The sequence below is a fragment of the Phalangium opilio genome, unplaced genomic scaffold (genome assembly GCF_054372755.1).
Source record: "Phalangium opilio isolate 3A_F unplaced genomic scaffold, DU_Popi_V2 ptg000003l_1, whole genome shotgun sequence".
NCBI lineage: Eukaryota > Metazoa > Arthropoda > Arachnida > Opiliones > Phalangiidae > Phalangium > Phalangium opilio.
In genome coordinates this window covers 14,369,729-14,381,062 of record NW_028324145.1, presented here as the reverse complement: position 1 = coordinate 14,381,062, position 11,334 = coordinate 14,369,729, and the positions used below count along the sequence as shown (strand labels likewise).

General features: G+C 38.1%; 2 protein-coding genes and 1 long non-coding RNA gene across 3 annotated transcripts in view; 2 read left to right on the top strand and 1 right to left on the bottom strand.

Annotated features, from left to right (window-relative positions):
* Positions 1–27: 27 nt before the first annotated feature.
* On the bottom strand, positions 28–2,779 carry Arl8 (ADP-ribosylation factor-like protein 8). The gene is made up of 6 exons (XM_089842052.1): positions 2,574–2,779; positions 2,202–2,282; positions 2,004–2,077; positions 1,761–1,922; positions 1,613–1,683; positions 28–1,525 (listed from the first exon to the last, which is right to left on the bottom strand). The coding sequence occupies exons 1-6, from the start codon at positions 2,694–2,696 to the stop codon at positions 1,476–1,478; spliced, it is 561 nt and encodes a 186-aa protein (XP_089698178.1). The 5' UTR covers positions 2,697–2,779; the 3' UTR covers positions 28–1,475.
* A 137-nt stretch (positions 2,780–2,916) lies between these two features.
* LOC149718036 (uncharacterized) lies at positions 2,917–6,306 on the top strand. The gene is made up of 3 exons (XR_016368412.1): positions 2,917–3,087; positions 3,193–3,534; positions 5,742–6,306. It is a non-coding gene; the product is annotated as an uncharacterized LOC149718036 (long non-coding RNA).
* A 1,495-nt stretch (positions 6,307–7,801) lies between these two features.
* The window catches only part of LOC149718035 (cell adhesion molecule Dscam1-like), a 111,593-nt gene continuing 108,060 nt past the window's right edge, over positions 7,802–11,334 (top strand). The window contains exons 1-2 of the mRNA XM_089837027.1: positions 7,802–7,858; positions 7,957–8,092. Of these exons, the coding sequence (XP_089693153.1) occupies positions 7,802–7,858; positions 7,957–8,092 (193 nt within the window). The remainder of the gene's footprint in view (positions 7,859–7,956; positions 8,093–11,334) is intronic.

Here is an 11,334-nt window from a genome sequence, read left to right as displayed (position 1 = left end):
CCGGACTTAAAGAATGAAATGAAGATAGACAATTTGTCAAGATAATTTTATTAGAATTTAAAAATAATCACTGAAACAAATGGAAATTAACTACCATAACACGAATAACGGAATTAAGCGCGTCAGGACATTTGTTTACACATTAGAGGATAGGCAACTCCCTATCTCCGACGACAGCTTATTCCGCGCATACTTCGTTCCAGCTTCTGTTGTCAGTACGTGTGAAGCTAGCTCTCTATGTAATGTAGCTTTGTACGTGCTGACAAGAGACGGAATCACGAACACGAGTTTTTCTTCCGTCTCTTGTCAGCACGCGCAAAGCTACATTACATAGAGAAATAGCTTCACGCGTACTGCCAACCTAAGCTGGAACAAAGTATATAGGCAATAGAGTAATGGCACCTCCCTGCCTTTGGCTACGTTATGTTCTATGAGACATTAACATGTAGTGCCACTACTCTATAAGCTGCCCTCGGAGATAGGGAGTTGCCTATCACGTAGCGACGTGAAAACAAATTTCCTGAGGAGCTTAATTCCTTTATCCACGGATATACGATGATATTTTAAAGAGAGAAAGATACGCTTAAAATGGTTTTTAATTAATTAAACTATGAGAATTAATAAATAAACTAGTTTAGGATTAGGATTAGGAAATTGAACTAATTTCGAGTTAATTACTCGCTTTTTTAATGGCAAAAAAGATTTTAAAATAGGCTTAACATTGGACTGGAGATGGGTTTTGAATCCGGAAGTTGAGAGAATAAATTTGGGGGGGGGGGGGGGGGGGGGAACTACGGGGCGATCTTAATTCTTTTGAGGAATGTTTATCTTACTCTTAAAAAATATACCAACATTTAAAATAAATTATTTTAGGGGGAAAACTTAAAATTATATGACACTAAGTGCTAATTAGTTATTATCAGTGATGGGATTTCCTTATAGAAAAATTCTTTCAGGGTTTCATTTCGTGATAATGTAGTAAAGCTTAATTAACACTAAAGATTCTTTTCTTTGTTTTTTTGACCACCACTTGTTTTTTATACAGTTTTTTGACTATAATTTTTAAAGGACTTTAATTTAAAATGTCCAGTTCACATTACGCGTGTATATACATAAACATCCACTCAGAAAACAAACAGGGCGGGGGGGGGGAACACGTTTCCTCCCTCTCTTTCCCTCCCCGGGGGGGGGGGGGCTTTTTAATATCAAACTTTTTTTGTTTTTGGGGGGATAAAGATTCTAAAAAAAAATTAAGCTTATAGTTTCAATTTGCATCAAAATTGAAGATTTTTGTGGCAATTGAAACGTGAAATCGGCTTTAATCTTTCCTTTTCTTCAGAGTCTTTCTTAAGAATTTGTTTTTCAAGGATGAACCGACGACGCTTAATTATTTATTTAATTAATTAATAATATCATAAAAAAAATATTGTTTTAAAGAAATTAGCTGCGGTCAGTTGTTATTTTTATTTTTCTCCTCACTGACTTCCCGATTTTGAATGAGAAATGAGCCATTGTAAAGTAATGTCTGAAATTGAATCAGTTCAATTTATGTTTGTACCGAGGTTAATGTTAATGTTAATTTTAATGTTAATTTAAATAATCATCAATTTACCAATGTTGTCTTTTTCTTTACAGGAAATTGAATAACAGCAAATTTCTCTGTCTTGAATAACTGGTAGATTCCTGTAAGAAAAATATACAATTTAATCTAAATATAATTAAGGTTAATTAAGGTTAATTAATTAAGGTTGTCCTCGTACATTTGTTCTATAAGATCCTTTTCATCTAACGCATTTGGTAAATCTCTCTTGTTTCCTAGAACCAAAACGGGAATTCCCGCCAATTGAGGTTTGTCAAGAAGACTCTGCAATTCATTTTTCGAGGCTTCGATCTTTTCATGGTCAGCGGCATCAACCATATACCTATTTTACCCCCCCCCCCCCAATTAATGAATTAATTACGGGTCGTTATAGAGAGAGAGAGCCACGATAATCCAAACTTACACAATGGCATTAACACCCCGGCAATACCGTTCCCACATTGATCTGAATCTAGGTTGACCACCAATGTCCCAAATCTATCAAGCGTATTAATAGTATTATATGGGTTTTAAAAGTACTTGGCAATAGGGGGGGGGAGTGGTTAAGCCCCACCCCATAGCCAATTATGTTGCAGTTTCTTCAAGTATTTATGTTAATTACTTTAATGGTTACATTGCCTTTGGTGACTTTTCTCATGTTAAAACCAACTGTGGGGATCATATCTTCGCAAAATTGTCCGGACTGTTAAGTTATATAACAATGGAATTAGATTCAAAGAAGAATAAATATTAATTAGTTTAGTATTTAAAGAATTAGAATTCATCTATCAGTTTAATGTTTTAAAGAAATCTAAATAATTATCCTAATTATAATTATGGGAATATAAAACTATAATTATTATTTTTTTTATATCCGAGTCACGGGATCGTTTTAAGTGCGAAATTTTCCATTGTCCGGGTTGTTTGTCAACCTCAAATTGAAAATGATAAACCAAGGCTTATTTACTTTATAGAAAAACCCAGGCTTACTTACAGCAATAACATTGACGAATGTGGTTTTACCGGAATACTGCAAGCCTACTAAAGTTAATTCCATTTCTTCTTTCCAAAATAAACTTTTGAACCAATCGAGAATGCGATTAATTAGGGCCAACATTTTCGCTTTTAATTACAAACTATCGTTAAAACTATTTCCGAATCCTCTCTTCCTGGTTTAGTCAATCTCCCACGTTCGTAAGCTACGAGTCAAGTGACTGGAAAAAAAAATTATCTTCTAAGAAAAGGAGGTCCCCACTTGAGGTCACGATAAAATTGTCCAAAGGTCGTCGCCGCCAGATAGCGACTCAAGAGTTATTAGATATTTTGCCGGTGTTCACTGTTCAATCGATGCAATTTCACGTGTACGATCAATTATTTGTTGCGCCAACTTATCAAATTAATATAATAGTTTTTCTATTGATTTCTTGAAAAATCAGAATTTTTCGCGGCAATTTATCTTGGAAAACTATTTGAAAACACGATCGTTCAAAGATTCAACACGTAGCCGTGTACGTAAATTCACGCTATGAAAAGTACAAATTAATTAGGCTTAGTGAAAAATCCCTTTTCTACCATTTGCAAAGAAAATATATTTGTTCTGCCATTTTATATAGAGTTCAGATCATCAAGAACCAGCGAACGGAGGAAAAGACTAATAAAAATCGGACGATGGCCATTACAAGCGGAAATGTTCTTTTTTTTGCCTTTGCCCTTTGGTGGAATTGGACCCCCGGACTCTAAGAATCTCGGACTTTGAAGGAAACGTTTTGGACCCCTCCCCGAAGTTCCGCAGGTGGTCTGCTTAGTACGCTCGAGCTGTTCGAGTCGCCTTTATCAGGTCGCTACTTTCTGAAGGAAAAAGGAACAAAGAAAATACTGGCTGAAGGACAAGGAATGCAATATAACCAAAAGAGAAGGCCAGGGCGAGAGGACATATGTAGGAAAGGAAAAAAAAGGTAGGATGCGTTTTCCAGTCAAAAAGACTGACTTTCTTGCCTAGTTGTTTGGGTTTCATTCGCACTATCTGCTCGCTTCCGAAAGATTCATTAACATTGAGATGTGAAATAGCACACTTCCTCTGCGCGAGCAGCACAGCGTCCGTTAGCGCGGATCGAGTGGGCTATGCAAGGACTAGTTTAAAAAATATACTTATTTCCCAGACTGATCTCTGATGAGTTACCGCCCCTCCCTCCCCCTCCACTCTTTGGCGCGCTTCCCCTAAGCCTAATTTTCAAATTCAGAAGCCGTTGAGATGTGGTTTGGTCGCGTTTTCCTCGACAGTTTTTTTTTAATAATTTCGAGTGAAAATTAAATGAAATTAGTCGCGCAATGAGGGAAATTACGCTGAATAATTTCGAAATATTGTCGAAGCTCGTGTAAGTTATATTTTTATGGATTTGGGCTGGGTAAGGCTTGGTTAGCTTTATTCTTTCGATTGATTATGGAGAGTAGGGGATATTTTCAAGGTCAACCGTAATAAAAAGCGCCGAAGGTGATGTTTCCCTTTAAACTTCGGGTTAATTTACATCCTTTAGCGTGTATCGAGATTCAAGGAGCCTATTTGCTCAGTAAATCTTTCGCGTAGTGTTAGGGATAGCGGAGGAGGGGATGTTCGCTCGATGGAAAAGGATAAATTGGCTTAATAAATAGGCTATCAAAATCCGTCCGAGTCAGAACAAATCCTCCTCTTGTATGAAAGACTGAATACAGGAACGTGTATTCCAAGAACAGACTGCAACTTCTCTGGTGCAGGAAACGGGCTGGAAAAGCGGAAAAAATAGGAAGATCTAGAAACGTTGGGAGAAATCGCTAGCATACCCCCCCGCCCCCCTCTCTCTCTCTCTCTCTCTCCTGCAGCCAGGAATTCTTTCTCGGGGCAATACCTCTGTCTACGCTGTCTCTAACCGGAAATGAGCTACAGAGCGGTGGACGCTGAATCTTGACATGTTCGCGACAACCTTCGTAATGGCGGTATACCATGACTAGTAGCGTTTTAGGCCTACATGAATTAGGCCTATACCGTTTGTTTTGAAATTTACAACGAAGAAGTAACAAATCATGACAGGGTTCTTATATCAACTTAGGGACGGAAAAATTGAGGCCCCTCACGATGCGCGACCATAGACTATTATTTTGAATGACAGATAATATTTATTCACTATTAGCGTATTTCAGGGAGTCCTCTATTTCCTATAAAATCCTATATTTTTTTTTTTTTTTTTTTTTTTTTTTTTGCTCCAACGAGGTTGACGAGCTAGGGCTTGTATAGCCTTACAGCTCCAAATATAAGTATAAGTTAGATAATGTGAGAATTCAAATGCCTAAAAATTTTTTAACTCCAGTTTTAAATTGGAGTATTGATGACTGGGAGACGAGGTCATTCGGGAGGGAATTCCAAATAGGGATGGTTCGACGGAAGAAAGAGTGTCTCAGGGGTCCTTTGTGAGAAGGGGGAAGGAATAGCTTTCGACTATTGCCGCGCGTTTGATGGAAGTGGGGAACCGAGGTGAAATAACGCTGGTTTGATTTACATAACGCTGGTTTGATTTACACCTGTTCCTATATTATCCTATAATTTCACGAAAGGTCCTATAATATCCTACATTTTCGTCACAAAATTGCATTGTAATATCGTTTTTCAACGTTTGACTCACGCCAAAACGTCAAATTTATAAGAAACTCGTTTAAAATGACAATTTTAATACTTTCCGATTAGATTATTATGTATAATATAATGTATTACAATTATAATTAATCTCTGTGTTAAGTAAACGCTTTAATACAAAACGTTTTTGAATTCAGCCGTTACGCTTTTTAAAAAGCCCGCCAAAATAGGCTTAGCGCCATCCCTCAAGAGTTCCAAATAGGCAACTTTTTTCCTTTCCCCCTCCTCTATCGTCCCCCCTCCCTTGTTCTCCGAGGCTCCCCTCCGACCGGCAGCCATTTTGTCAGTTTTGATTGACACGAGCTAATCGCTTATGTCGATGGAATTTTTGTTAATTTAAAGTCGGATTTAAATAATTAAAATTAAACCGAAGTGAATTAATTTTGTGATCAAAACTGTGCCAAGATCGAGGAACCAAGGATTCAAATCATTCTGGGACGAAAGTTTTCCTGTAAGTTCGTCTTTTTAGCAAGTTTTTTTTTGTTTAGTACCGTTTAGGGTTAGCGACGGGAGTTAGGCTTAATGCGTGCTTGGGGTGAGCTATGGGCCGGCCGGTGTACGGGAGTACGGAGGATCAAGAGCGCCGGCTTCCTTCCCCCTTCTCTATCGTCCCCCCTCCTTCTAGAAGTTTCCGAAAGACAAAGACAGCCATTTTTCAGTTTTGATTGACGCTTGCTAATCGCTTATGTCGATGATTTTTTGTTAATTTAAAGTCGGATTTAATTACTTAAAATTAAACCGAAGTCAATTAATTTTGTGATCAAAACTGTGCCGGGATCGAGGCGACTAGTTTTCTAATAATTTTGGGATGAACGTTTTCCTGTAAGTTTGTGTTTTTGGAATGTTTTAATTTGATTAGTACCTAATTAGGGTTAGCGAGGGGGAGTTAGGCTTAAAGCGAGCTAGACTCAGGAGGGCATAATGGTGGGTGTACGGAGGATCGAGATAATGGCTGCCAAAGATGTTGTATTCGTATTTTTTTTTAAATTAAAAATTTTTTAATTCTCAATTTTTTTTTAAATGAAAAATTTTTAATTCTCAATTTTTTTTAAATTAAAATTTTTTTACTTCTCAATCTTTTTTTAAATTAAAATTTTTTTAATTCTCAATCTTTTTTTAAATTAAAATTTTTTTACTTCTCAATCTTTTTTTAAATTAAAATTTTTTTACTTCTCAATCTTTTTTTAAATTAAATTTTTTTTAATTCTTAATCTTTTTTTAAATTAAAATTTTTTTAATTCTTAATCTTTTTTTAAATTAAAATTTTTTTAATTCTTAATCTTTTTTTAAATTAAAATTTTTTTAATTCTCAATCTTTTTTTAAATTAAAATTTTTTTAATTCTCAATCTTTTTTTAAATTAAAATTTTTTTAATTCTCAATCTTTTTTTAAATTAAAATTTTTTTAATTCTCAATCTTTTTTTAAATTAAAATTTTTTTAATTCTCAATCTTTTTTTAAATTAAAATTTTTTTAATTCTCAATCTTTTTTTAAATTAAAATTTTTTTAATTCTCAATCTTTTTTTAAATTGAAATTTTTTTAATTCTCAATTTTTTAAATTAAAATTTTTTTTAAATTAGAATTTTTTTAATTCTCAATTTTGTTTTAAATTAAAATTTTTTTTAAATAAATTTTTTTTAATTCTCAATTTCGCTTTAAATTAATTATTTTTTAAATAAATTTTTTTTAAGTCTCAATTTTGTTTTAAATTAAAACTTTTTTTAATTCTCAATTTTGTTTTAACTTAATTTTTTTTTTAATTCTTAATTTTTTTAAATCAATTTCTTTTTAATTTCTCAATATATTTTAAAAAGCCTCTATTTTTCTACATAGTTATGCCAAAATAGAATTATATACAAGCATTTTTAGTCCTATATTTTCCTATAAAAACAATTTTTCTCCAATAAAATCCTATTATTCCGGAAAAAAATTGCTGTTTTTACTATTAGGAATTAAAATTTTTGGCTGGGCTTCCTCTTATTTACTTTAAGTTTAATGTAATAATTATTTGATGTTTAGCTAAAATCAAGGAATTTATTTTAATTTCAGGTCGTTTTTTGGACTGAGTGACGTCAGGATGGACATTTCTTGGAAGGGCCACGTTTGGCCATCAGCGAGGGATCAAGATTTGGGCGGTCCAGTGCACGACCGAGCTGCACGGAGGATCGCGGGAACCAAACAGTACTGTTCTAAAGATGGAAAATGACGTCACAGTGTGGTTCCCGAACGCGTTTGTGTTTCGCGGTATTTTTAAATCGGGTTGCTTGAACTTTGACTTTTGTGGTGCGATTACATTGGAACTGGACGCGAACTCTACGAGGTCATCGGGATGCCGAAGATAAGTGGGTGAGTACGTAAAATGGCGCGCGAATAAGCAAACTTCAAGGTCAGAGCGCCGCGACCCATAGACCCTTTTCCCAGCTGTTAGGCCAAAATGTTGCTAGCGCATTAACAAACTTTCAGGGCAAAGCGTAGCGTCCCTTAGACCCTTTCCCTACAACGCGCACATCTGCAAGTCACGTGATCGTGTCACCTGGAAACATATTGACGTGAATAAATGGAGGCCGTCCAACGAGGGATCAAGTTCATTACGTTCCTACCTGGAGGACAAACTGTCCATCGTGAACTTGAAACGACTCCGTGACGATATTGAATGTCAAAATTCGTCAACCAGTTTCTCAAAGTGTTAAAATAATGGACATTTGAAAATAGTCGCGTCGCGGGTTAGTTTTTAAACGCAAGTTTAGCTTTGTGAACTTTTCGCGTCATAGTTTGGCATCGTCTTTGTGCCCCTTTTTGTCTCTGTGTGACATTTTCAACCATCGTTGGATTCGATCGTCGTTAAAATGTAAGTACCCGTTTTATTATGAAGTGTTTTGTCGCCCGCTTTGTTACGTCCCTGTTCTTTTTGCGTTATTTGGTTATTAATGACGTCAGACATCGAAGCCCCGCCTGTGATAAATGTAGTATAGATTGAACAGCGTGGATAAGTCGGGTACTTGTAAAATGGATGACCATAGGTCAGTGCGATAAGTTAGGGATTTGATTACGTTTATCAAAGCGCGCCTGTAAACTCAGGGAAATATATGGCGAAAAAAACCTGTAAATTCATGGAAATCAGTTTTCCCTGATAACGTCTATGGACAGTACAAACGTCAAGGTCTGTTTTGTAGTTGATAATTCCGCAAGCCCTTTCAGTTTCACTTTCTGTCCTTTCACCATCTGAACGCGAACACTGTTCCGTTGAAAGAAATTTGGGAATGAGAAGGGAAGGAATCGGGGAAGAAAAAAAGAGAGGCTATCCTGATGTTCTTTATTTCGGGCAGCCCTTCTCCCTTCGCCCACCCACCCTTCTAGGAGAAATGAAGGGAAAGATAGTTGGCGGGGAGTCGCTTGGGCGCGTAATAGTTCCGCGGAGGACCCTCGTGGCGCGTATTAAAGGGCATTGGAGGGTAAGGAAGATAGGACGCGAGGCTAGGGGACGTTGGCAACTGACAAGCGGCGTGATGAAGTGGACAGGACGCGCGCCACAAAGGAAAGCATTCGTCTTTTTAAATAGTCGGGCTACCCGGCCGGGACTTTGTCCGAGCCAGAGAGAGAGGAATGCCTCGTCACCCACCGGGAAAGTGACCATTCGACTGGCTGTATGTTTTGACCTTGGCCGTACCACTCGACTTCTTACGAGAAGCGCCATTTTTTTCCAATTCGAAATGCGTTCCGGATCTTTCTCTCGTTTTGAATTTGTTGGTAAAGAAGACGCGTCTATGGTTTCGCTGATATTTAGTTAGAGAGGCCATCTTGTTCAACGTGGCTCAGGGCGAGTTAAGGAATGCTCTCGTGGAAAAGGGAAGGGGCCAGAAATCAGTTGGGAAAAGTGTTTAGAAAGTTGGAAAAGAAGCTAAAAGGAAGCCTGTATCGGTAACTCGGATCCGGTCCTAAAGGTGATTAAGGAAGGACCTTCCCCTTAGAGAGAGAGAAAGGAAAAAACCCCGACCTTAAAGGAGAGAATAGGGGAGTTTCTTCACTCTCTTTCACGTCCTCGGAATTGCCAATTCCATACGAGTCTAGCTTCCTTTTAGCCTACTTTTTTTCCGCCTATTCTAGTAAAGTTATTTGAAAAGGCAGTTAACGGTTGCCACAAACTAGCCACCGAGCCGCGGTGCGTGAAAGGGTTTTCCAGTTAATGGAGTAAAACTTGATTTTAACGCCATGTACTTGTTCGAAATGTACTGATCGAAATCAATCGGTTTGCTACGCCCTTTTCTTCCGTTGAGGAAAACCGTAGGCCATATCGCGTACCCGTTGACGTTTCTCGGAAATTTTATTCCGGGTCAACAAAGTTACCTCGTATAATTTCACGTTAAAAATGCTCTTATCCCCTGGAAAGTTCACTGGCGCTTTGCGACATCTGATGAACTTAATGGTTTAAAAGTAGCTCGCTAGACCTGCTAATACAGTTCTCTCTTAATTATATTAACGAGAATTACCTCGCTACGCTCTTAGCCCGCTCGCCCCTTATAAGACTCTCTCTCTCTCTTCGGACAAGGCGCCCACTAACATCTAGGATGATGTATTTGCCGGACCAAAATCATTTTCCGGAAGTCAGCCAATTTCGAAGAGCCGACCGGCTAGATTCCGACCCAATAGTTAATTGGCTGTATAAAGAAGCCTAGGGCATCGTCGTAAAATGTGAAAATAACTCTTGCTGGCTCCCGAAACGCGTCCATACACATCGCGGCTACCTTGGGAAGGGTTCCTTCTGTTTTTAACGAGGCGAAAATAATAATTATCTTCGTCTTTTCGGAAGGGGGTGAAGGATTAGAGTTCCAAAGTTAGGTCAGATAATTAGGTTTACCGTTAATTATAACGTTGGCTCAGCACGCTGACCCATAATGGACATGCAGGTCCTCCTTTTTGCCTCGCTTCCAGGGTTTTTATACCGTAGTTCTCGCGGGGTTTGTCTATTCATTTATTTTGATTTTTATTTACGTGTATTAATGAAGTTATCCGTTTCTTTCGTTGGATTCGTTTCTCTTTGCCACTAATCTTTAGGCTTCTGTCTTTGAGGAAGAATTTCGCGCCCGAATCGTTGAACAAATTTATCTTATTTTTACTCTAAGATATGAATGTAGGTACGCAAAGAGACTGCTTTAGATTTTGTAATCTTTTCTCGGATATTACGTTTCAAAGAGCAAGAATGGGATAGAAAAATAGGGTCCTTTTTTTCGGCCATAGCCACGGGCTTTATCCCGTATCGGATAGAAGAATGGAGAAGATTGTTTTGTTGTAGCGGCGTTACGTTAATGATAGCTTTGGCGTAAGAAAGGTATAGCATTAGCTTAACATGCATTAAGGCTTCTTGATGCCCAAAAGGGTCTAGAATCCTTCTAGCTTTTGCGGTTGAGAGTTGACTAAGGGTTTTTGAGGTTAGAAGCTCTCGGTAGCCGGAGAAGGCGCGCCACCACGGAGATATGGATTCGAGGAGATGCCTGATCCGTTGTTGACGTCGCATTCACCACCGTCACTAGTCCTTTTTAAGGGGAAGCTGAAACTCGTAAACATAATCCCGCTCTCTTGCTTTTTCTCAATTTCGTTTGTTTTCTTTGCGATATTTTGGTATCTCTTTTTGCGAAATTTCGTTTGGTGGGCCCGCGTAGCGAGGACAATGGCGCCACAGATGGTTAGCCGGGTAATTACCCATCACGGCGTATAGCTAGCGACGGTAATAGTGTCCGTAGGATAATGTAGACGCGACTCGACTGTAGCCCCCCTCCCCGTTCGCGAATCGAAATGATGACGGAAAATGTCTTCTTCTTTTGTCCGGGGCTCGATCCGAAAACGGAAGTGCATGCCAAGCTCGCTTGATGGCAAGGATCGCGTGCGTGATTTCTGTCATTATGCCACCAAGGTTTCGAGAGACAACTCGCTACTCTTTTTTCCATTTCTTTCTTCCAACGCCTTTTCCCACATTTTATAGATAATGCTTGTCACTAATGGATGGAAAGCTTTCGCGTCCGGGTCGACTCTTCTAGGACCAAAACGCCAATATGTATATTGGGGGGACCTTCATCCCTACCCAATTCAAATGAG

Bases quoted from the DNA above. Each gene is read 5' to 3' on its own strand.
- Arl8 (XM_089842052.1), bottom strand. From the start codon at position 2,696: ATGTTGGCCCTAATTAATCGCATTCTCGATTGGTTCAAAAGTTTATTT. The intron at 2,078-2,201 runs GTAATTAACATA...TACGCTTGATAG, and splicing joins AAGGCAATGTAACCATTAAA to ATTTGGGACATTGGTGGTCA. The intron at 1,684-1,760 runs GTACGAGGACAA...TTTTTCTTACAG, and splicing joins AAGGATCTTATAGAACAAAT to GAATCTACCAGTTATTCAAG.